General features: G+C 41.0%; 4 protein-coding genes across 4 annotated transcripts; 1 reads left to right on the forward strand and 3 right to left on the reverse strand.

Annotated features, from left to right (window-relative positions):
* Positions 1-4,024: 4,024 nt before the first annotated feature.
* On the reverse strand, positions 4,025-7,097 carry LOC106312089 (nucleolar GTP-binding protein 1-like). The gene is made up of 3 exons (XM_013749473.1): positions 7,021-7,097; positions 4,293-6,325; positions 4,025-4,208 (listed from the first exon to the last, which is right to left on the reverse strand). Exon 2 carries the CDS (start codon positions 6,308-6,310, stop codon positions 4,307-4,309), a length of 2,004 nt encoding a protein of 667 aa, XP_013604927.1. The 5' UTR covers positions 6,311-6,325; positions 7,021-7,097; the 3' UTR covers positions 4,025-4,208; positions 4,293-4,306.
* A 159-nt stretch (positions 7,098-7,256) lies between these two features.
* On the forward strand, positions 7,257-9,904 carry LOC106307509 (3-ketoacyl-CoA thiolase 1, peroxisomal). The gene is made up of 14 exons (XM_013744489.1): positions 7,257-7,395; positions 7,497-7,573; positions 7,676-7,760; positions 7,836-7,962; positions 8,043-8,141; positions 8,206-8,273; positions 8,347-8,454; positions 8,542-8,619; positions 8,709-8,841; positions 8,921-9,017; positions 9,089-9,212; positions 9,292-9,400; positions 9,478-9,561; positions 9,641-9,904. Exons 1-14 carry the CDS (start codon positions 7,309-7,311, stop codon positions 9,718-9,720), a joined length of 1,356 nt encoding a protein of 451 aa, XP_013599943.1. The 5' UTR covers positions 7,257-7,308; the 3' UTR covers positions 9,721-9,904.
* A 2,344-nt stretch (positions 9,905-12,248) lies between these two features.
* Positions 12,249-18,283, reverse strand: LOC106310629 (chromosome transmission fidelity protein 18 homolog). The gene is given in 24 exon segments (XM_013747854.1): positions 12,249-12,391; positions 12,500-12,599; positions 12,712-12,953; positions 13,060-13,119; positions 13,209-13,400; positions 13,486-13,639; positions 13,727-13,814; positions 13,889-13,967; positions 14,047-14,128; positions 14,199-14,296; positions 14,382-14,450; positions 14,685-14,752; positions 14,913-14,986; positions 15,203-15,247; positions 15,435-15,595; positions 15,861-15,926; positions 16,029-16,130; positions 16,344-16,430; positions 16,538-16,672; positions 16,674-16,811; positions 16,894-17,031; positions 17,240-17,301; positions 17,603-17,736; positions 17,819-18,283. Coding segments are annotated over 24 exon segments (2,835 nt in total). The 5' UTR covers positions 18,226-18,283; the 3' UTR covers positions 12,249-12,337.
* A 478-nt stretch (positions 18,284-18,761) lies between these two features.
* On the reverse strand, positions 18,762-20,083 carry LOC106310630 (vesicle-associated membrane protein 721). The gene is made up of 5 exons (XM_013747855.1): positions 19,791-20,083; positions 19,489-19,630; positions 19,283-19,403; positions 19,134-19,196; positions 18,762-19,067 (listed from the first exon to the last, which is right to left on the reverse strand). The coding sequence occupies exons 1-5, from the start codon at positions 19,978-19,980 to the stop codon at positions 18,924-18,926; spliced, it is 660 nt and encodes a 219-aa protein (XP_013603309.1). The 5' UTR covers positions 19,981-20,083; the 3' UTR covers positions 18,762-18,923.
* Between the last annotated feature and the right edge of the window lie 4,205 nt (positions 20,084-24,288).

Below are 24,288 nucleotides of genomic sequence, written 5' to 3' on the forward strand. Positions count from 1 at the left end.
ATGCAATCCGTGTACCTGGCCACTATTTGATCACCCATGTTTTGGCTCACGGTCTCTTTGAATTCGTGGAGAAAGTCCTATTCTTATGCAACATATATTTCCAATCCTCTTCTGAGGTTCCATCTTAGACGGCACACATATATCTGTGGTGGTGTATTCAAAGTCTCTTAAGATGGTGTATGTCTGGTTTTATGACCCGTATTTAATCTGAGATGAGAATATCTATGCTCATTTTTATGGCCTGGTGCAAATTATCATTTTATACATGTAAATTCATAATGTCTCCAAGCTTATATACTTTATAGTCTTATCCTTATAGATAATGGCTTATATGGCTGAACCTGTGTAGGTAATGGTCTTTCCGGCCGGTTATGGCCTTTACGGTCGAGCCATTTATGACATGGTCTCTTCGGCTGAGTAATGGCCTTTATGGTTTGGCTGTTTAAAACATGGTCTTAGACCATAGTAGTACACGAACTTGTAGTATTGATCATGGGTTTATCCTCTCTCCCCCTCATGAACATACTATAATTTCGTGGTGCTTGAGACAATAAAACCGTAATGAATTTCCCTTTGTGTACATGTTTCACAACGTGAGATCTTTTACGGGATAATTCTTTGTGCCTTTTCAATATTAATCTTTGCATCAAATTTAGACTTATGATAGCTAATCCGGTTTTGCCATAAAGTTTATGATTTCGTGGGATATATCAGTATAGTCACCACGGCTCTTGCCTCTTATCATACTGATATGTAGCATAGTATTGATCAGTAGAGTACGTAGGTATAGTCTTGACCACTTTCTTTTAAGGTCTTAGGTGATTTTCTTTCAAATCTGAAGGAACTTATTTCCTTTTGTTTGCCCATTGTTTCTATTTAGAAACCATTTTATTATAACTCAATGGGTCACATATTATTGGGTGTATCTAATGTCGTGGCCATAGTTTCTTACTAGGCTACTATACCCCATTCACGATTTCTTACTTGGTAATGCCTATGCCCTTTAGGCGATTCATTATCAATAGAATCATTCATATATTCAAGTAAGATCAGGCAAGGTAATGATCTCAAAACAAATTCTATTATATATATAAAATCGTGAATGACAATTAGGTTTAAAGCAAATCACAAAATCAAAGATTTAAAATATAAAACGTCGAGATCTTTTCTATAAGCCGGCCACAGCTTCTGTTATTGTGGACACGGCTGCGTTGGATTCATCGTGATCCAATTCCTCAGGATATCTCATCTCACTGCTTTTGTTGCTCTATGTATCTTTTCTAAAGTTTTTCAAATCTGCTAATGGTATCTATAACCTTCTGCTCTCTTTGTTCAGTTGTATGTTTTATATAATAAATCTTCATCTGTTACCACTTCACCACATAGTTCAAGACTATGGACGATTTTCATCAGAGCAAAATTATATTTGTCCACGGATTCAAAATCCTGGAACTTGAGAATCTTCCATTCATTCATGGCTTTTCGCCATAATTCCATTGAGTATCTGGATTTTAGTCTTATCCAAAGGTCACAAGGATCCTCAATATTTTGATATTGATTTCTCAGTTCCTCAGTGAGATGATAGCGCATAATTGTTATGGCTCTATGCTTTTTACTTTCAATTGCATTATTGCCATCAATGATACATTTCCTGAGTCCTCTAGACTTCAGGGCAATTGAAGTGTTCATTTCTCATTCTGGATAATTATCTCCAGAGAGATTTAGGATGGCATAATCCAAAGGCTCAAATCTCGGCATCTGAAATCATATTATTAATCAATTCTTGATTTAGAGTGCAACTAATTCAGAATAATTAGTGCATATGATTTCATAAATCTCTCGACCAAAACAATTTACTACTCGACCATGGTGCGAGACAACTCGAGAATGCAAAGTCTATATATGATTCTTGGACCACACGGTCACATATTGTGATGCTTAGGCCTCATGGCCATTATAATGTAATGCAACGATCCTAAAGATCAGATCATAATGCGATCCGGGTCATATGACCATCCGGATACTAGGCCACACGGCTACATAGATATGCATTATGCCACACGGCTTTTAATCTCATGATTTAAACAATGCTAGTCAATATTATCAAGCAAAGCCACACGGCCATAATGTAAAAACATGATGATCAAATTAAATGCATTCAATCTTATTATTTAGTTGCATATCAATTAGGTTTTACCAATTTCAAGGTTGGTAATGATCAGCTAGATTTTAGGTTTTTAGAATCAAGTAATCTAGCAACCTAACTTTCATGCAATATGTAAATAATCCTAAACTTAAACCAATCTTTCAAGCAATGTGAGATTTAAGGTTTCAAGGCCTTTAGGGTTTTAGTTTTGAGATTCAATCAATCTAGCAATCTTCATATCATCAATCATTCAATCAAGCAATATCAATCAAAAACGAATTCAAGCTTTTTAGGGTTTATAGGGTTTCAATTCCAATTATTAGGGTTTCTTAAATTCAAATCAGAAACAATCAACACACAATCAAATATGTTCTAGTGAATCGATTTTTGTTACTAGTCATGAGATTGTCGATTTTAAGTTATATGAATTTTAGGGTTTCATCAAGAACAAGGGGTTTCCATAATAATGGATTAGGATTTTAGGGTTTGTTCTTCTATGTTCTCAGATTGATGATATACCTTTGTTTGTAGGGCTGAGAACCGGACCACCAAAGTCGGATGAACCTCTATCTTCACCCGTACGGACGCTGGCTCCTATCAGGTCGCGAGTTTGAGGACGGACGTGAGCTGTCTGGAACGGTTTTGCGTCTGGTCGCGGATGTGTGCTGAGGGCGTTGGACGCGATCTGAGTTGGAGCGGGGCGCGTCTTCTTTCTATCGGGTTTGCGGGCGTCTGTTTTGGAACGCGAGCTGGATGTGATGCCGAACGTGAAGCTGAGGTCGTCCGGGATGCAAGCTGAGGACGTAAGAGATCGTCTGAGCTAAGATCGTATCAGGCTGAGACGGTAAAGCTTCCTGGAACGGACGGTAAAGCTTCCTGGAACGGACGGTATGCGATCGGGTTAGGGTTTAGGTACGATCGTCGGTTTAGGTTAGGGTTTAGCGATTTTTCTTTCTCAAGGTTTTTGGGAGTCTATCGTGCTGATAACGTGTTGAAAATAGAGGGTCTGAGAACTGAATGTTTCTGTTCTTATTATTAATGAATCATATGTTCCTTTATATAAGGATTACAAGATAAAAATAAAAGGAAATAGTACAAATCCTAATCCAACATGATTTATGATAATTACTAAATCATAAACCAAAAAAGAATAGGAAAACTAGAATAATGAAAAGTCATGGCCGACTTTCTCTCTCTCCAGGTCGCGGCCGCCGTCTCTCTCTCTAGGGTTTGGACCGTCTCTCTCTAGGGTTTCGGCCGGTTTATGTATCGGGCTGGTTATAGACATTCATCACTTGATTTATAACAATACGTCCGTTGTATAATTTTCTTTTCTAATTAATGCTGCAAAAGGAAAATGGAAATTGATCACAAAAGTAATAAACTTTCTTACCGTGTAACGGTCGTATGTTTTCGGGACTCGGTAATAATCTATCATGCATGCATGTCACTTGTGAGTGACAACTGTATTTCCTTTAGTCAAATAAGAAAAGAAGAAAGATTGATCACAACGGTAAAAAATTACCTTTACCATTTCACGGAGATTGTTGAACAACTGTTGCCTTGCAACCCAAGCGACGATCCTAAAAGAGCTCTAACGAACGTTTAGAGAAAAAACTCAAAACGTAAGGTGTGTTGAGTTTGTAAATTAGTATCAAGGCATTTACAGGGTTCAGGTGAAAGTTGTACACAAAGAAAAGTTAAGGATCTCGAGTAAAACACACAAGTTTTCTTCACCAAAGAAACATAATTTCAAGATTTGAGGCTCTGGCACATAGCTCAGTGATGTGATTTAGACTCAAAAAAGAAGAACTAGATCACTTGCACTGTTAAACACCAACTTATAACTAACCATTGCAATGAAAAGATCAATTAAAATAAATCTATTAAAACGATTCTTAGTCATTGAAACACAATGCTCGCAGAAGAAGCTACAATGTTCCATATAATGTCTGTCGATAAACCACAAAAGACGCATAACATAATAATAGTAGTAAACAAAAAGTAAAGCATAATCCAAAACTCGAGACATGTTCTTCAATCCATCCATCATCTGTTTTCCCTGTAATAACACAACCAAATAACACATTAATATCGAGATAAGATATCATCAAACTAACAGAAACAATGGAGTTTGTTAGAGTACCTTGTCTGGTTTCATCAACGCCTGTCTGTTTTTCCTTTCCCTCTCTTCCCCGAGAACAAATGTTTCGGCCTCAGAGTCGGTATAACTCTATCAGCCTCACCGCGTCTCGCATTCTTGTCTCTCTTCTTGTGAGAGCTGTTGCTAATCTTGAGCGCCGCCTTCTTCTGAGTAGAGTCTTTAAACCCATCGCCAGGCACAACCTCATGAGCAGGCGGCCTAGACTGTGACCTCGATATCGACATAGACCTCGACTTCGACCTCACGCGCATCTTCTTGTTCCCCTCTTGCTCATCATCCACATCCATCGCATCTTCCGACCGGTCCCTCTTCCTCCCTCTCGACTTGCTCCTCGCGCGGTCCACCGCAGCAGACGGATCAAGCCCCAGAGAAGACAGCTCTCTCCCCATTCTCTTGGTCGTGTACTTGTTGTCTTTATCAAACTTCCTTGGGACTGTTGATCTGTTCTGTGCAACCGTCTTCTTGAGCCTATGCTCTCGGATAAGCACAGCTTTCTTGTTCCTAATCTTAGCAAGCTGCTCCTTCTGCTCCTCGGTAAGCTCCTCGCCATCCATTTCAAAATCTTCCTCCTCGCCGTTAGCTTGTCTGATGGCTTCCTCCCGCTCCAGCTCCTCGAGCCTCAGCAGAATGTCCGGATCAAGGAAGTCAGCGACGTTGTGACCGTCGAGGATCTCAGGGATTATGTCCTCCTTCCACTCATCGTGCTCCAAGATGTAATGCTTCCTCAAGCTAGCGGAGTACACTCCAGCTCCTCCGTTCTCCTCTTCAAGATCCTTCTCAGTCTTCCGCTTCTCCTTCTCAGCAGCTTCTTTAGCCTTAGCCTCCAGAACCACCTGAGGTATGCTATGTGGTCTCTCCACGTTATCGCGAGGCTTGGGGATCGCCACGTGGAACCTGTTCAAGTGGTCGTTGATCTTCTTGGACTTCATCTTGGCCTCAACCCTCTGATCCAACAGCCTCTCACACGCAGCATTCTTCACAGACATCACTCCCTCTTCAGTAAGAGTGCTCATCTTCAACAGCACAGCTTCCTCGCTCGCTCCCATAGCAGTCTTCATCGCTTCAGCTTTCATCTCGTCAATAAGCTTCTTATCATGTTCAGAAATATTCTCCATTGGCATCAGATCAGTCTTGTTGCAGACAATCACCAACGGCTTGTTCATGAACAGAGACTTTATACTATGGAAAAGCGCCGCCTGCTGAGCAATAGTGTAACCGCACGACCCTGAGATGTCAAGAAAGAACAACACAGCAGCTCTAAGATGCGCCAAGGCAGTGATACTACACATCTCAATAATGTTCCGATCCTCAAATGGCCTGTCCAAGATCCCGGGAGTGTCAATCACCTGATACCTCAAGTACTTATAATCAGTATGACCAACAAACAACGACTTAGTGGTGAAGGCGTAAGGCTGCACATCAACATCAGCTCTAGTCACTTTGTTCATAAAAGAACTCTTCCCCACATTAGGATACCCACAGATCAAGACCGTCCTAGTGTTGGGGTCAATCGAAGGAAGCCTCGCCATGTGCTGCCTGATCTGCTCCAAGTACGCCAAACTAGGAGTGATCCTCTTCAACACAGTGCACATACGACCAAGAGCAGCGACTTTCAGACACTTGCAACGGTACAAGGAGTCACCGTACTTGAGGAGCTTCACGTAGTCTTTAGCAATCTTGCTGATCAAGTTTCTAGCGGTGTTGACTTGGCCAAGAGCGAGCTTGTAGTGATCCTTGTTGTAGAGGACGTGGAGGAGGTCTCCGTAGAAAGGGTGGATCTGGTCGAGGCGAGGGAACTCTTCGATGATGGTGGAGAGCTTCTCGTGGAAGTTGGTCTGTGTGTACTTGACTTTGCGCATGTAGAATTGGCGGAGGCGGTTGATTTTGTAGCCCTTGTGGACAACGGTGGGAGTCTGGCGCTGGGTGCGTGAGAGGATGATGTCGATGAAGTCCTTCCCATTGGGAACAACTGTGATCTTCTTGAAATTGTATTGCACCATTTTTTGCTAATTGATCTGCATAAATCAATTAAAAACATCAATTTTTAAGAAAAAACAAGAACAGTAACCAAATCATTATAGTGTCTTTTTTTTTTTTGAACTTAAATCATTATAGTGTCTTTGTAATAAAATTGAACCAAGAACAGCAAACAAGTCAATATGGTTTTGTAATGAAACGAAACAAGAACATCAAACAAACCATTATAGGTTTGTAATAAAACTGGAGTAAGAACAGCAAACATTTTTTGCTAATTGATCTGCATAAATCAATTAAAAACATCAATTTTTTTTTTTAAAAAAAAAACAAGAACAGCAAACAAATCATTATAGTCTTGTAATAAAACTGAAACAAGTCAATATAGTTTGGCAATGAAACGAAACAAGAACATCAAACAAATCATTACAGTTTTGCAATAAAACTGAAGACAGAACAGCAAACAAGTCAATATGGTTTTGCAATAAAACTGAACAAATAACATCAATATAGTTTGGTAATAAACTGTACAGACATAACAAGTCACCAGGTTCATCATAAAGCAAAAAAGTTAAAAGCTTTGGTTAAGTAAAGAACTGACTAGCTAGGGAGATACTAATTGAAACCAAAACGCATAAGAAACAACAAAACAGGGTAAGTAAGAACCGAAGGGAATACATAGAGCAGAGAGAGTCAATTCCACAAGCGAAAGGAGAGTAAGAATTGAGAGACTTACGTCGATAAACGAAGCGGCGAGGTGAGAGGTGGAGAAAGAGAACCGAGCCGTCGAGAAAAAAATGACGGACGAAAGTGTTTTTCCTGTGAGGAGAGAAGCTAAATATGTAAAAGAAAATATCTAAAACCCTAAAGGCAAAAGACGACGTCGTTTCGGCGCGAGAACCAGCTAAATACTGAACCGGAATAAACCAAATATTTTAACCGGAGATATTAAACAGTTGTTTGATTGATTATAACGGTTTTGATTTAAGATTTAGAGTTTTCTCTGTAACAGAACTGAGCGAAAATGGAGAAGGCGATCGAGAGACAAAGAGTACTGCTTCACCATCTGCGACCTCCTCCTCCGTCTTCTTCCCAGGCTTCTTCTCTCTCTGTAAGCTCCTCCGATCGCTAATTTTTCATGATTTTTCTGTTCAATTCTGTTTCAAAGTGTTAATCTTTTATGTTTATGTGTTGTTGTTGCCTTGTCGAAAGGTCTCAGCTTGCTTAGCGGGAGACAGTGCTGCGTATCAGAGGACCTCTCTGTATGGAGATGATGTTGTCATCGTCGCGTTAAGTTTCTCTCTTTCTCTTTTTTTCTTTGGTCTTCTTTTGAAAAAAAAAAATCAATTATTTTCTAAAAGATTATTTGTGATTGATGAAACACTCAACAGGGCACAAAGGACAGCACTTTGCAAGGCAAAACGTGGAAGCTTCAAGGATACATATCCAGACGAGCTACTTGCACCTGTGCTGAGAGTATGTCTAAGTCTTTCTTCAATTCTGTTTTGCTTCTCCCCACTCTTTTCCAAAGTCGTGGCTTTTTGTTGGCAGGCGGTGATAGAGAAGACGAAGTTGAACCCAAGTGAAGTTGGTGACATTGTAGTTGGTACTGTTTTGGGATCAGGATCTCAGAAAGCCACTGAGTTCAGGATGGCTGCTTTCTATGCTGGCTTCCCCGGTGAGAGATTTCTTGTTTATTTATTAGGGGATCTGTAGTACAGAATCTTATGCTTATGATTTTATGTTTTTGTTGGAAAGAAACTGTTCCTATTAGAACTGTGAACAGACAGTGTTCATCCGGGCTTCAGGCTGTTGCTGACGTTGCTGCCGCCATCAAAGCAGGGTTCTATGACATTGGTAAGGGAGTCACTGTCCTTTGGTTGGCGTGAAGAATTGAGCTGACAATAGGTTTGGATTACAGGTATTGGAGCTGGGCTTGAGTCCATGACAACTAGTCCAAGGGGATGGAAAGGATCAGTCAACCCAAAGGTACCTCTTCTCTCTCTCTCTCCCTCCTTTGAATGTTTTAAAATTTTAAGCCCTACCTATTCTGTTGTTGCAGGTGAAGAAGTTTGAACAAGCACAAAGTTGCCTTCTTCCAATGGGTATTACTTCAGAGAATGTAGCCCACCGGTTTGGTGTCTCAAGGGAGGAGCAGGATCAAGCTGCTGTAACTCTAATAAAACTTTCTAACTACTTCTAATGCATGTACTTGGATGTTACCTGCCAGCATTAGTTTATGGAGCTACATGTGTAGGTTGATTCTCACAGAAAGGCCGCTTCTGCTACTGCTTCCGGTAAATTCAAGGATGAAATAACTCCAGTAAACACCAGGGTAGATTCTGTTTTACAACCTGATGACATCATCTGATGAGTCAAGTGCTCTTTCCCCATGTTAATGACTTTTGGTTTTTAACGTTTCAGATTGTTGACCCAAAGACATGTGATGAGAAGCCCATAACAGTTTCTGTGGACGATGGGATTCGACCTAGCACAACCCTTTCCGGCCTTGCAAAGCTTAAGCCTGTGTTTAAGCAAGACGGATCCACAACTGCTGGTACTATATTCACACCGCTGAGATTTTTGTTTGTTTTGTTTGTAACTGTGAACTCAGTGCTTCACTTGTGTTTGAACAGGAAACTCTAGCCAAATAAGTGATGGTGCAGGAGCAGTTCTCCTCATGAAGAGGAGTGTCGCAATGCAGAAAGGGCTTCCCATTCTTGGTGTATTCAGGTACGTTTGATATTTTTTTTATATTAACCTTCATTTGAGTAAAAACTAAAGCACTCTTTGACACATTGCAGGACATTTGCTGCAGTTGGTGTGGATCCAGCGGTTATGGGCGTTGGGCCAGCTGCTGCTATTCCTGCTGCAGTCAAGGCAGCTGGTTTAGAACTCGATGACATTGACTTGTTTGAGATCAATGAGGTTAAAAAGCATAGAACAACTCTTCTTTCTATATCCACCCCTTATGTCCTGTGTCTAAAAAACTACTGTGTTTGTTTAGGCATTTGCATCTCAGTTTGTTTATTGTCGGAACAAGCTGGGGCTAGACCCGGAGAAGATCAATGTCAATGGAGGGGCTATAGCCATTGGACATCCCTTAGGCGCTACAGGTATATGCTTCATCCATGTTCCCCCATATGGTTAGTGAGTTCCATAGAACAAACAAGACTCTGTTGCACTTTCTCAGGGGCCAGATGCGTTGCAACGCTGCTGCACGAGATGAAACGTCGTGGTAAAGACTGCCGTTTTGGAGTAGTGTCAATGTGCATAGGTATGTTCATTTCTCACTAGCTAATATCTAATATCAATCTCTCACTCTCACTGAGGTATGGTTTTGGGAAACCGTGCAGGGTCGGGAATGGGAGCAGCCGGGGTGTTTGAGAGAGGAGACGGTGTGGATGAGCTCAGCAACGTCAGGAAAGTGGAATAACTATAGGTCTTTTTGACCAAGGAACAACGCTAGAGACTTTTTACAAACGACACAAGTCACTAGCTGCTACAAATAAACATTATTACAAATAATCGTGCTTTTTAACATGTAAAATAAATTGAATTTTATGAAGAATATGGAAGATGTTGTTCGATAAAAAAAAGGTTACTATTTATGCGGATAATCCAAAATGTAATTGGCTGGCTCAGAGCAAGATTGAAGAAATAGTTTGCAAGCCCTTTAATACCAAGTAGAGAAGTGCAAATAAGCTTATAAAGAAGCAAACATCCTTGGGCAGCGTCAACAATCAGAACATATTAACAACAAGAAGATGATGTCCTTGGGTAGAAGAAACTCAGAACAATATTTGTCAAACTGTAAGCAGAAGAAATCAAGAGTCAAAATATATGAAACAAGTTGTGCTTTGCTTGCTTGCTGTTAGAGCCAATATGACAAAGCAACCCATAAAGATGAGATTAGGATCCTTGGATTTGAAAGCCTAATTTAGATTAAAGAAGAGATACAATAAAAGGAGATTTTGTTAAATGTAATTATAGATTTTGCAGCCAACAACGAAAGAGATAGAAGAACAGCAACACGATCATCCCCAAACTCTAAAAACACTTATTAATATCATACGATACGGTCTACGGTCTCTTCCTTCCTTCCTTGGCTCTGATCATCCCCAAACTCTTTCACGAGATCACAGAGCTTGGCAAGATCTCTTCTGTCACAGCCGCCGCTCGTGTCATCACAGCCTCGTAGAGCTCTTCCGTCTCAGCGGCGTCTGGTTTGAGCATAACCGCCATGAGAGCGATTGCTTGGAGATTATCCATGTTCTCAATAAGTCGCGCAACCCTGGGATCGGCGGTTTTTTTCTTCTTCGATGCTATCGCAAGGCACAACAGCGAGCAGAAGGCGACGAAGACGCAGAAGAGAGCTGGAGCTAGCGCATCGGGGAAGGCGAAGGGGATCATCATCGCGAAAACACCAGCCACGATGACATGCTTCATCATCTCTGATTTTTAATTTTAAAACCTCGAATTTGAATTTGTAGACTACTAAAGTCGCAGGCGCAAAAGGTAAACGAAGATGCTCTCTCTTAAATTAGGCTTTACGTTTGGGCCTTTGTACCAATAAATACCCTTTTAACTTATTTTTTTCGCTTCACGCATTAGGAATCGGACACCCTCTTGCCTCTTCTTACTAACATTTTAAATTTTTTTTTTTTTTCCCAAATTGAAATTCATTCATAATCAAATTACCGGTATTCATACATAAGCTGGCGGCAAAACGAAATAGCCCCAGAACCAAAAGCCCATAAGAAGCGGCAGCTAGAACCCACACTGGGGCGACTAAAACCCACACTCGGGTGACTTAAAAACAAACACAAACCATAAAAACTAAATCAACACTAGCACCAAAAGCACGTTAACATCCACGCAAAAGCCACATCAGATCACTTAGCAGTTTTTAAAACAGAGTAAATGTCAATGGTCGGGAAGTACCGTTGCTGCCTATAGCCCGCCACCCGGTACCCTCCACTTCTGCACCCAAACCACACTTATCGCTGCTGCCTCGCCCGCCAAACGATAAGACCAAAACCCGGGGACTTCAAACCTCAACAAGGGGAACCGCTGCTCAGTCCACACTCCTTGGATACATAAACGCTCTACAATCAAAGAAAGAAGCTCGCCCAACCACCAAGAAGATGAAGCCTTGCCAAGAACCTCTCCAACACTCACGGGAAAGAAACCAAACGACAAGCAACCAAATGACACATAACCCCTAGAACAAATACTGCTAAGTCACAACCAACAAGACGCTTACACCCATGGCCTATAACGATTAAGACTCACACACCTAACAGTACAAGAGCCCAATCAAAACGCTAATTACCATAGCTGGGGATGCAAAAGACGGACAGAAACAACCGCTGCAAGGACAAGACCCCCAATTCCCGCTCGTCCACTCCACCACAAAGACCCAGCTTTGAATAAGAAACGATGACAAGAACACTGGACGAGTCCGTCATGAACCTCGCGCATCACCTAAACATGGAGAGCACCGCAAAAGTCTGAAGGAGAAAACCAGATCTGTCGGTGAGACTACCCAAAAGCCGACTCTCTTGCTCTACCAAGCTCACACCAACTCGTCGGAACACCAGAAAGCTCAACCCACCGGTGAAACTAGTTCTCCACGGAGCAGAACCCGACACTTACCGGCGTTGAAACACCCAGAATCCCAGAACATATAGAAAATGGATCTTGTTAGAATCAGGAAGCAATGATAAAACTAGATCTAAGAGAAAAGACAGCCTCCGACGTCGGAGAGACCAACGCCGGAGCAAAGCATGAAGAACACCTTCTGAAACTTTGGGAGATACTAACATTTTAAATTTAAAAGGACAATTGTTATTTAATAGTATTTTTTTCCTTAAATAATTACCTATAAACATGACATAGTAACAATTATTTAATTAACAAGAAAAATTGTAAAAATATTAGAAATATTGAAAAGCTACAGTTTATACACAAAACTTAATCCCTTTGGACGGAAGAGTAAGTAAAAACTTTAATTTTGCACCAACTTTTTAAGACTTTCCCCCAATAGAAGATCACAGTAGAAACTCCCGCATTCTAACCGGTCTCTTCACAGCATTCGTGAAACCCTGCAAGTGCAATATACACACTTCAGTACAATCATGAATATTTTGATTTAGGCCTAGAGTCCAGGTTCCACGAGGTTATTTGATTTGGGGTTAGACTTAGGACATTACCTCGTTGAACTTGAAGAGAAGAGGGCGTGAATTTCTTTTTGCAGTTGCTCTCTTTTGTACATCCTCTGGATCTTCATAATCTTTCCTCGACTTCCTAAACCTCTTTTTACAAACACAAACCATTGCAATTAGTATATATGATCATCATGACACTAAATCATGAAGTACAAACAAGTTCCAAGCTGAGAAAAATTATCCTCCCAAGTAAGTACCTGTCGAAGAAATTAACGGCGTTGCGAGATGCTTTCTTCACATCACTAGATTTGGGTTTTGAAGTGGTGGCATTTGCAACTGAGACTGATGGAGGTTTCGAGGTAACTGGATGTCTGTGACTCTCATTTGACGCAGCTATAGTTTTCCTGACTAAGTCTGGATTTGTTTTCTTAATCTCGGGTTTGCTCAAGATCCCGGACCTTCCTTCACTTGCTTGCAGTAGTATCTTCTGCTTCTCAACCTGAGTTTTTAACATTTATGTGAAAACCAGACAATCAAGATCTTCATGCAGCTTAAAAGGCACAACAATTTATAACGAATTATAGCGAAGAAGATTCGAGACTTACTTCATGTACTAACACTTGTTTCATTGCTAAGGTGAGTACGTGATGTTTAATTTGGCGACCCTCTCAAGTGTTGGAAAGACGATTAGTGTTATCCCCAAAGCCAAAAATGTAGTGGTTAGATGCTAAGACAAAGTAAGCAGAAGCAAAACCTTGAAACTTATGAAATCAAATAGATGTGGATCTAAAGCAAGGACTGAAGCATCTGACGCAGCGCTCTCCCTGGGGTTACTCAGAGCAGGATCAAGTTTCACAGTCTTATAAGTTAAAGAATACGAATGCATAAGCATGACCAAACTCGCCAGCTGATCCTTTTCGCTCTCTGATAGCAAATGTGATGCCACCTGCGGAGCGCAGCAAGATGTTATCCTTAGAAGAGCATTAGGCTAATATGAAAAGAGATCTTGGAGTAAGCAAATGAAGACATACTGGTCTATGAGTTGGGGGAGAAAGAATATGCAATAGCGGGGAAACAGAGTCTTCAACGAAAGACTTGATCGACAAATGCCTCCCAATATAGGGAGGTATCTTGTGGTGCCAAGACCGCAGGGACTACTGTTTATCCACCAAAAGCGTTCGACATCTGGTAGATTTCATATCGAGAAGTACTTGTAAGCAGAGACGCTTGAAATGCTTTTCTTAATCAATATAAAGATGACACCAAAATCACCTGTGGTATGACTTAGGCCACTGAATAGCTGGTCTTTGAATATGGGCCACTCGACGGTGTATAGGTATCACCAGGCTAGGAACATAAACTGCATCACAAGGTGAAAAACGAGCAGTGTTATTCACAGTACGTAATAATCATCTGAGCTTTAAAGGCTTTTACCGTAGAGAGACATTTGCTGGGTGCGCATAATATATCGATGCAGCAAATCAGAAGTTCCAAGACAGTCCAAGCAGCTAACCTTTTGTCAAAAGGATTACACATAACAATACTTCAGAACAAACAGTGAGAGTTCAATGAAAATCATTAATTAGCCGTACTGTTTTGTCCATCGCCGGATCATGGTACTGAAGCTGCAAGATGTTTTCATGTATTCCATCGAAAATCAAATCATAATCACCCCTGCACATTCAGTTGAATACTTAAACATAAAGGAGTAAAGGATGCGAGAAAATCATTACATTCTACGTACCGTGTGGATACGAGGGAGTGTAAGAAATCAAATTTTTTGGCATCACTGCCAGATGCGTCGTTAGATCGCTCTCGTTTCATTTTTCTCTTGTTGAATATCTAAAAAGAAGAAGCACGCTTGAATATAATATGAAGTGGATCTGTAAGTAAAGCAATCCACGACGCGTAATTGTGCTTTCATTACCTCTTTCCAGATATCAAACAGACTCTTTGACATGTCTTTCCGCCCAACAACTTGAGAACCAATGTCGATCTAAAAGAAAAGAAAGAAGCAATTGTTAGCATATTAGAAAAATCAATGTCCAAGAATGGAGAATCAAACAGAAAGCTAGCACTCATAGGTCCCGCAAAGACATTTTTCAGTTGGCAAGGCGCAAAATAGTTGTTTATCCTCACGTGTATAGTCAAGTATATTTAGATTTTGGAGTTTTGCTAAATCAAACTGAGAGTGGATAAACACTTAGCCAGCAAGAAGCTCATGACTTACCACGTTGAGGGTTTCATTCTTCTTGTTGAGAAACTGCAGTGTGTTCAAGCAAGAGCGTATGTCGCATTCTGTAACCGCCAGAGAAAAAGGGAAAAATAGCAGAATCTTTTAGGAAGGCTCCTCTAAATAATTAACGATAATATAAGATCAAACTCGTGGACAATATATCAGACTGAGAAGCAAATTAAAGTGAACACAATGAGCATATATGGAAAGGGAGAAAGTTACCAGTGTAATCAGCAAGTGCACTAAGACCGAATGATCTTGTTTTCATCCCCTCCATATTACAAATATACTTGAGCCTGCCATTTGCACATTTCAGCCTCGTAAAGCAGTTGCTAGATAAATAAAGACGGGTAGAAAATTACTGAAATTAATTTGAGTATAGTTCACTGATTCTAATGTAACGTACAAATCATTAAGGTACTATTTTTACAAATTCAATCACATTTTAGTTTACAGACTTTCAACCCAAAAAAGAATTCTTCTCTCGCACAACAAAGTAAGAATATGGTTACCTATTAACCACACGACTCACTGTTGGTTGAACAAATATATGAACCCTGCAAGAGAAGCACATGAGCTTATCATCATACTAAGAGGCGAACGTTTATCAAGAATTGAGCATTTGATGGCAGATATACTCAATACGTATGAAAGACAATTGCACATTTTGAAAGCAGTATGCTCTACGTAAAAAAATGTAACAGGAAAAGGGGACGATCCAAGTGCATAGGAAGTCAAACTTACTTCGCTATTTGTCGCAGAGGTCTAAAAACTGGTGCATATAAGTCATTACATATACAAATGACAGGTCTTGATAGTGGTGCTGTTCGCCGCTCCTTCTTTGAGGAAGTCTTCCCATTATCTATATTTTCCTTGCCTGTAGCATTCTTCCTTTCCTCCAACACCTATGCACCGAAGATACAATTAAAAACTAAGAATGTTATCACATAGTTTCCTAAATTGTTCTTTAAGACTTCAAGCAAATGTAAAACGAAAATAAAAATGCAATAAATATTCAGAGAACTAGAGGTGTAGCACTAGCAAGTAAATTAGCTAAATCTTTCGTCTAAGGTAAAATGAGCAAAGAGTTAATAGTTCAGTATTTGCCAGACTTAACCTAAATTTTAGAGACCCAAATGACCAGCCCAGTACAAGCATACAGATACATACCATCTTTAGAATAACATCTACTGCTCCTTTTCCATTACCAAGAGCTCCATCTATCTCGTCAATCACCTACATAAATTATCGTCAGTCTCTTCTACTTTAAGAAACTTTGAGTAATCAAATTTGACATAATGAAAAATGTCCCCAGCGAACATAGAGTAAGCCACATACCAAACACTTAGGCCTAGAATCAGCCGTAACTGAGTTCATCTGAACTACATCAAGAATTCTAGTTTCAATGGCTGCTGCTGATCGCTCGTCACTAGCATTGATCTGCAAAAATAAAAGTTTGAATCAAACCTTGTACACAAGAAATGAGAAACATACACATCCAAGAAATTGCTGCAGCACAGTTAATGAACATGAATCAATGTCCTCCATGCAAAACCATCAGAGATTAAACAGTGATATGCCCCCGCTTATCCTAACAGTCAAGAACTTAACTAGCAAATTTATGAATTTGGCTTGTGGGATATACAAGAATACCTCAACAACGCGATATCCACAATGCTTAGCTGCAACATGAGCAAGTGTAGTCTTTCCAAGCCCTGGGGGGCCACAAAGCAGAAGGATCTGCAACAGCAGATGAAATATTTAGGGCCGATTCATAGTGTAGTATAATACAATGAGAAACATCCTATTAGTGAAAAAAGTTTGAAGTCTAAATCAGATTATCACACCTTCTGCTCTGGAGGACCAATAAGTTTTGACTTTTTGTTCCTCATGTCATGATTATCTGTAGTGTTGCTATTGCTCACGTCTGAATCTTTAGGATATGTAGAACTTTCCTTACTCCATCTACTGAAATGTTTTTTTCCTCGTGAAAGCTGAATCTGATTTTTGACGATGACTTGGTGTAGAATGTCGTTTCAAAGCTGACAGTACTTCATCCGTCGTGCTCCTAATTTCAGATCCAAAAACAGAAGCATCCCACTGCTTAAGCCATAGAAGAACCTGCACATAACATTTAGAACATCAACTACTGATTCCTGATTCATCTAATTTACACAAAACTTTACCAAAACATGCAAAATACCTCCAGGTTGGTCTGCTCATCACTGAGAAGCTCAGTAAATGAGCTCGGAGAATATTTGTCCACCCAGCGCTTTCCATGCATTACAGAAGTTTCTGCAGTCATGGCTTCATTCTGATCCTCGGAACTAGTTTGCAAGGCCTTCAATGTCAAAAGAAAACATATACTGGTCATGAGGGGACACAATTATCATGCACAACTGCTAAATACTATGCACATGCTAGCTATGGCTCACATACAGACAATTATTAATGAGCGCTTTACAATGATAAAACCAATAACTTTTTGAGAACGGACCAGACAAGATAGAAAACAGCCTGAAACTGAAAAAAATAATAAGAAATTTTACCTTGTTAAATGACTCATTTTCTGATTGTTGTAGAAGAACACTGATAGGATCTTTGATAAGACCTGCAAAAGATTAAAACTCTAAACTTCTGAGGAAGATAGTTCTTGCCAGAAGATTGTATGCCTCCATAAAGAAATCGAAATGGAGTCCCGAACCTTGTCCAGAGTAAAGTTCCTACATACACAGCTATGAGCCTAAGACCAGTGAATAACATATTCTAAAGCTAAACTGATCATACGACCTATGTCCTTGCGCTTTAGTCAAATCTCTACTAAACCAATAATACACAAAACTAATTCATTTAAGATACACTATGGAAAAATGTCTTAATTGAAAAATAAAGTTTAATTGAAAACTTGGTACCGTTAGATTTGGCTTTTAGATGGAATCTCTTCACCTCTTCATCTCCCAAAGCTCGAGAGAATTTCGCATAAACCCTGTCTCCTCCGTCCGGTGCCGTAATCGGAAAGCATTCCCCGTCTATCTCAGAAGCGTATCTGAAAATCCCAACAACGAAATTACTAAAAAAAGAAATAAAAAATTCTCAACTCGGTAAGTCTCGTGCACAGTAGTAGTAACCTGGACAAGACAGTCTCCTGGGAAATGACTTCTTCTTCCTCCTCCATGATTTGTACCGCTTCCTTAACCGGAGAGAATCGCAGCCATTCCTCGTCTTCCATCTCTACTCGATTATCATTAACTTTGCTTCTCTTCTCAGAAGCTTCGTCGAGATTGACAATCGGATCGGACACTAGACTCCTGGGTCGTTTACAGCCGTTGATATCAGGAGATTCCGATTGTTGGAGATTAGACTCCTTCTGCGCGATCTCCTCCTCTTCTTCTTCTTCTTTTTCTTCATCGCCGTCGATTGGGTAAGGATACGGCGCCTCCTCGAAGTTTAGGTAGTCATCATCTTCTTCTTCGGGATAGTAAGAGTTGGCTTCGAGAAGCTCAAGCTCCTCCGGCAATGGGATATCGAATTCCATTTCCTAATCTAGGGATTGGTGTGCGGCGGAGAACAGAAGTGGCAAATCGGAATCTGGTGGTGAGCTTAAGCGGAAATGAGGAGTTTTTGGCGGGAAAGCCGTAGAAGTAGGTTTTAAGGCCCATTAAGTTAAGCCCATTTATCAAATATAGCCCAAAGAGAGTGACGAGCTTTGCCGGATACAATATTGACTAATTCGAATTTGTAACATCGTGATTATCAAGTTGATATTGTTGGATTTGTATCTCGTGTCGACTATAGTTCGTAACCTTTGTTCAAGACAAGAGCTTATGTATACAAGAGGGGCTTTCGTGTCTTGTCTATGGGTTTCACTAAAGCCTATACGGTTAGGTGGTCGGAACCGGACGGTGCAGAGAAAATGTATTCGATTTGAATCTATTAATTATATCATATAGACCTTAGACATTTCATTAGCTATGCCAATATCATCATCATTATCAAATTAATATCATCATCATAAGCAGTCATTAGTCCACAAAATCAGGTTATAGTTTTCGATCTCTTGGCAAATACTACTTCGCGAGGGATTAAAGTTACCAGGTGCAAGCAATATAGCAAATGTGAAGCATACATATATGTCTATCTATACAAAAACCAATTCAAGCGGAAAACATTTAGAATGATAATGACGATAGAACAATAAAAGAAAAGGAAGTACCATGTACCCACAAGAGAGTTTTAACACTTGAAGCCATGGCAAACTGAGAGCACGATAATGAGAATCAACGCGACAATGATGGCGAGAACTATGAGTTTTATCTTCATGTTCTGAAGCCACATCTTTCTTCTCATCTGCGTCCCCGTTGTTCTGAAATCTTGTGCCTGCACCAGTTCCGAGTTTAATTAAACACGAGACAAGTCAACATGGTGAACCAGTGAGAGTCTAACCTGTGAGCGAAGGTTCTCGGTTTTGTCCACCAGAAGCTCAATTTTCTCACCACGGTCAAGAACCTACAACAAATGAATTTAAGTTCCATAAATCATTTAACAGCAAAACATGTGTTATATCAACACAAAGAAAGAGTTCAGACTAAAACCTTCTCGATGTTCTCCATCATAACACCCTTAACCTCAGACACCTGCGCCTTCACCTTAGCAAGCTTGCTAATCTCATCAGGATGATCCATACAATACTGCATGTGCTCTTTCAGCTTAGACCTTTCAAAAGCAACCAAATCAGAGTCAATCCAAAGAGTAATGAGAAAGATAGAATCAACAACAACATCAGAAAAAAAAAAAGTACCCAAACTCTTTATTCAAGCTGTTTGCTTGAGCAGTGGCAGCCTTCCCACCACCATATCTCTTGTTAAAATCCTCCTTCACTCTCTCCAAGAACGCCATCGGAATCTGCCTCCCAGCAGACTCAACCGCAACAACACAATAGGCTAACAACACAAACAAGAAACCAAATCAATCTCAGTTACAATCAGATCTAAACCCTAAAAAGTTTGTTACAAATCAACACTAGACGATTACAATCTGAGGCAAGCAGCGAGTGGTGTAAAACGTAAGAAGCTATAGATCAAAATCTGCGTGATGACTCACTGAATCCATCTTCGACGAGGTAGTTGAAGGTGTGGCCGTCGCAGTTGTAAGTGAACTTGTTGTTGGAAGAGGGGAGCTTCTGGAGGCACTGTGCAGCGACGGAGGTGAAGTTGCCTTTGAAATCTGTGAACTCGACGAGGATCACCGTGCCTCGAGCGACGAAGCTGTAGATCAGCGATTGCTGCGCCATTTTTTTCGAACTCTAAATCCTCGATTCGGCTCGATCCGATCAGAGGATTTTAATGGTGCTGTCGCGAGGAAATAGAGATCTAATTATAAGACTAAACAACAAATAAAATGAGGACTAAAGTGGGGGAAAGGAAAAAAAGAAAAAGTAGAGAAGAAGTCAAGGGCAAAGTAGTCATTCACTTTAAGAGATGAGGGTCATTTATGGACATAATAAAACCTAGAATTTAAGGACTAGAAGACAATTTCGATACCTAAAGACCAAATCTCGAGATCCATTTGGATTTTACCCGGATCCGGCCTTGCGGATGGCAAAAGGTCGTAATAAATTACTTTTACGATAAGTTTCAGGTGCCAGTGTCGTAGAGTAACACAGAGTGTCGGTCTCTCTGACTATCTTCTTTTACAAATCCACCACTGATCCGTGTCCTATATTCAGTCACAAACCTTAGCCACAAAAAGTTTGGATATAACTCACTGCAAAGCCTAGAATATGAGTGATTTTATAAGACAATAGATACACTCATTCCTGTTGTTGATGATGATACATTGATACCGTAACTTGGTAAAACCCTTGCTTTCATATATTAGATTATGTAAAGTATATATACACTGGTGTCATTAGGATATTTGTTCAATATATGGAATGTTATATATTTCCTAATCTATCACTCCCCCGCAGTCGAAGTCGGGTCTTTGGAGACGCGAAGACTGGATTTGAAGTCCAAGAAGAGAGGTGAGTGTATACCTTTGGTGAAAATATCCGCATATTGGCTTGAAGAAGGTACGTGTATCACTCGAACTTGACCAATGGCGATGCGTTCGCGAACAAAGTGAATGCCTATTTCGACGTGCTTCATACGTTGATGTTGAACTGGATTGGTTGAGAGATAGACGGCACTGACATTGTCGCAGTAGACTATTGTTGCGGTTCGCAATGGACAGTATAGCTCGAGCATCAAGTTTCTGATCCACGTAACTTCAGAGACGTCATTGGCAACGCCACGGTATTCTGCCTCTGCGCTTGAACGTGAGACGGTTTGCTGGCGTTTAGAAGACCAGGAGATGAGGTTGTCTCCATGGAAGATGCAGTAGCCTGAGGTTGACTGTCTCGTGTTTGGGCATCCTGTCCAATCAGCGTCTGAGTAGGCGGTGAGCGTGTGAGAAGTGTTGGGCGTGAGCTGCAGACCGTGGTCCAGTGTCCCTTTGATGTAGCGCAGTATGCGCTTTAAAGCATTGTAATGAGAATCTAAAGGTGCATGCATAAAGAGGCTCACCTGTTGAACAGCGAAGGCGATATCCGGTCTAGTGAAAGTAAGGTATTGGAGGGCACCGGCGAGACTTCGATAGAGCGTGGGATCTGACATCGGCGGGCTTCCTTCGTCGGAGAGTTTACCTCGAGCATCCGCTGGAGTGGTGCAAGAGTTGCATTCCGACATGTTTGCTCTCTGTAGAATCTCCATGGCATATGTCTTTTGTTGCAGAAATAGACTCGCTTTGTTGTATTTGATCGTGATGCCAAGAAAATAATGAAGTTGTCTGAGATCAGTCATGGCGAATTCTACGTTGAGAGATGCAATGATGGAGTCGCGAAGAGCTGGAGAGGAAGCAGTGAGGAGAATATCGTCGACATAGAGTAAGAGATATGCGATGCCGGAGCGGCTGTGGTGAACGAAGAGAGAGGAGTCGCAGTTACTCAGTTTGAAGCCCACTCGTGTAGCGAAAGTAGCAAAACGCTGATACCATGCGCGCGGGGCTTGTTTAAGGCCGTAGAGCGCCTTGTGTAACAAGCAGACATGATCTGGTTTGGTTTCGTCTTTGAAACCTAACGGCTGATGCATGTAGACGGTTTCTTGAAGATCACTGTTGATGAAGGCATTCTTGACGTCTAGTTGGTGGAGCGGCCTGTTCTTGGATATAGCAATGCCGAGTACAAGTCTTATGGTTGCTGGCTTAACCACAGGACTGAAAGTCTCGTCGCAATCGATGCCGGGTTGTTGTGATCAGCCGTTAGCCACCATACGTGATTTGTGACGAACTAGATTGCCTTCCGAGTCATACTTGTACCTGTGAATCCACATTAAACGCACAACATTAACATTGTTTGGTCTGGGAACCAGTGACCATGTTCCCTTTTTAATCTGAGCATCATACTCTTCATGCATAGAATCTCGCCAGTGAGGGTCCTCAAGAGCTTGAAGATAAGAAGTAGGTAAGGATGAGATTGCTTGAGCTGTAAGAGAGAGAGGTTGACGAGGTTTGGAAATTCCTCGTTTACTGCGAGTCACCATAGGATGAGTTGTAGGTGGAACAGCAGGAGGGTTGTTTGGAGGTGGTGGTTGAGTTGTGTTTGGGATCGGAGGAGGGGAGATTATCTCACGGAGCAGAGGAGAAGAAAGTGGAGGTGAGATATCATGAGATTCTGTTTCGAAAGAGGATGGTTTATTTGTGGAGAAATGAAAAATGTTTTCGTCAAAAATGACATGACGAGATAGGATTACCTTTCGAGTAATTAAGTCTAAACATCGATATCCCTTATGAGAAGTAGAGAAACCGAGAAAGACACAAGCTGTTGAACGAGGAGAGAACTTGTGTTTTGCTGTCGATGTGAGATTTGGATAGCATAGACAGCCAAAGACTCGAAGGTGGTTATAGGAAACGGGTTTATGAAAGAGCTTGGTGAAAGGTATTTCATTTTTGATGGCTGTAGATGGAAGAAGACTGAATAGATGAGCAGCCATGTTAAGAGCTTCTACCCAATAACCCGGAGGCAAGTTGGCTTGAAAGAGAAGAGACCGTACAAAATTGTTTAATGTGTGTAGAGTGCGCTCAAACTTGCCATTTTGTTGAGAGGTGTGGGGACAAGAAAAGAGGTGAGTAATTCCATTTAAGGAGAAGAAGTTTAGAAATTGGCTATTGTTATACTCACCACCATTGTCACATTGAAGTGATTTGATTTTGCAGCCAAATTGGTTTTGAATATAAGCTGAGAGATGAATGAAAGCTGAGAAAACTTCTGATTTCTTTTTCAGTGGATAAACCCAAATGTAATGGCTATAATGATCAAGAAAGATGACATAGTATTTTTTGCCACCGATGTTGGGAACCGGAGAGGTCCAAACATCTGAATGAATAATTTGAAAAGGTTCAAAAACATCTAATATAACTGAATCAAAAGGAAGTTTGATGTGTTTCCCAAGTTGACAAGCATGACATAAATAATGATCTGTTTTTGAGAAATGAATTAAGTCAGAAGATAAAAGAGATTGCAAGACATTATTGCCGGGGTGGCCAAGACGACGATGCCACACCGTGGAGCTTGCAGTAGAAGAAAGAAAAGCTTGCGGAGAAGAAGATGTTGCAGCTGTGATGTCAATGGAGTAGAGAGGTCTGGGGCTGTTACATCGGAGCATTGGTGTTTGAGTCGTCAAGTCCTTAACCAAAAAAACCAAAAGGATCAAATTCAATCGAAACCCAATTGTCTTTAGTAAATTGACGAACAGAGATGAGATTTTTTATGATGGACGGACAGACAAGAATGTTATTAAGATGCAAAGGGCGTTTTGAGGTGGGAATGGAATGAAAACCAATGGCAGAAGTAGGAAGAGAGGTACCATCACCGACGAGAATAGAAGGCGTTTTGCTTGAATTAAAAAGAGAACAGAGGGTACCTGGTTGAGACGTGACGTGGGCCGTGGCGCCGGAGTCAAAATACCAGCCGGAGTCCTGAGGTTCTTGCATAGTCATTGTGCCAAAAGCCTGAGCAAGGCTCTGCAGAATGGTAGTTGGCATCAGTGGTTGATTGTTTGCACTCTGCTGGAATGGACCAAGTATGCCAACGCTAGGAGATGGAGTTGCAGTGACTTGATATGCCATCGGACCAGGACGCCATTGCTGCTGGTTTTGTTGCCAGTTTTGTTGTTGCCAGTACTGCTGAGGTGGTTGTGATTGCTATGTTGAAGGTTGTTGCACCCAGCCAGATTGGTTGCTGTTCCAGTTATTGCGGCCACGTCCACGATAGTTGTTGTTACGTCCTTTGCCACGGCCTATGTTTTGATTGTTACGATAGTTACCCTGATTGTATTGTTGTGGTTGCTGACCTCCGCGATTGTTGCTAGGTTGAGGGGATGGAGCATCGGCTTGCGTAGTAGCAACATGAAGGACTTGAGGTGTGGAGCTCTTGGTGTTCTTGCTGATGCGATCTTCCTCCATAAGAAGCATGGAGCGAGCCACTGAGAAGCTTGGGAATGGAGATCTGTGTTTTATAACATTGTGAATGTTATCAAACTTCTCCGAGAGACCATTCAACATG

Source organism: Brassica oleracea, chromosome C8 (assembly GCF_000695525.1).
Source record: "Brassica oleracea var. oleracea cultivar TO1000 chromosome C8, BOL, whole genome shotgun sequence".
Lineage (NCBI taxonomy): Eukaryota > Viridiplantae > Streptophyta > Magnoliopsida > Brassicales > Brassicaceae > Brassica > Brassica oleracea.

Coding starts and splice junctions, on each gene's coding strand:
- LOC106307509 (XM_013744489.1), top strand. CDS start 7,309: ATGGAGAAGGCGATCGAGAGACAAAGAGTACTGCTTCACCATCTGCGA. Junction 7,963..8,042: donor TTTCTATGCTGGCTTCCCCG/GTGAGAGATTTC, acceptor TTTGTTGGAAAG/AAACTGTTCCTATTAGAACT. Junction 8,620..8,708: donor TAACTCCAGTAAACACCAGG/GTAGATTCTGTT, acceptor TTAACGTTTCAG/ATTGTTGACCCAAAGACATG.
- LOC106312089 (XM_013749473.1), bottom strand. CDS start 6,310: ATGGTGCAATACAATTTCAAGAAGATCACAGTTGTTCCCAATGGGAAG.
- LOC106310630 (XM_013747855.1), bottom strand. CDS start 19,980: ATGGCGCAGCAATCGCTGATCTACAGCTTCGTCGCTCGAGGCACGGTG. Junction 19,631..19,790: donor CCTCGTCGAAGATGGATTCA/GTGAGTCATCAC, acceptor TTGTGTTGTTAG/CCTATTGTGTTGTTGCGGTT. Junction 19,404..19,488: donor AGCTTGAATAAAGAGTTTGG/GTACTTTTTTTT, acceptor TGCTTTTGAAAG/GTCTAAGCTGAAAGAGCACA.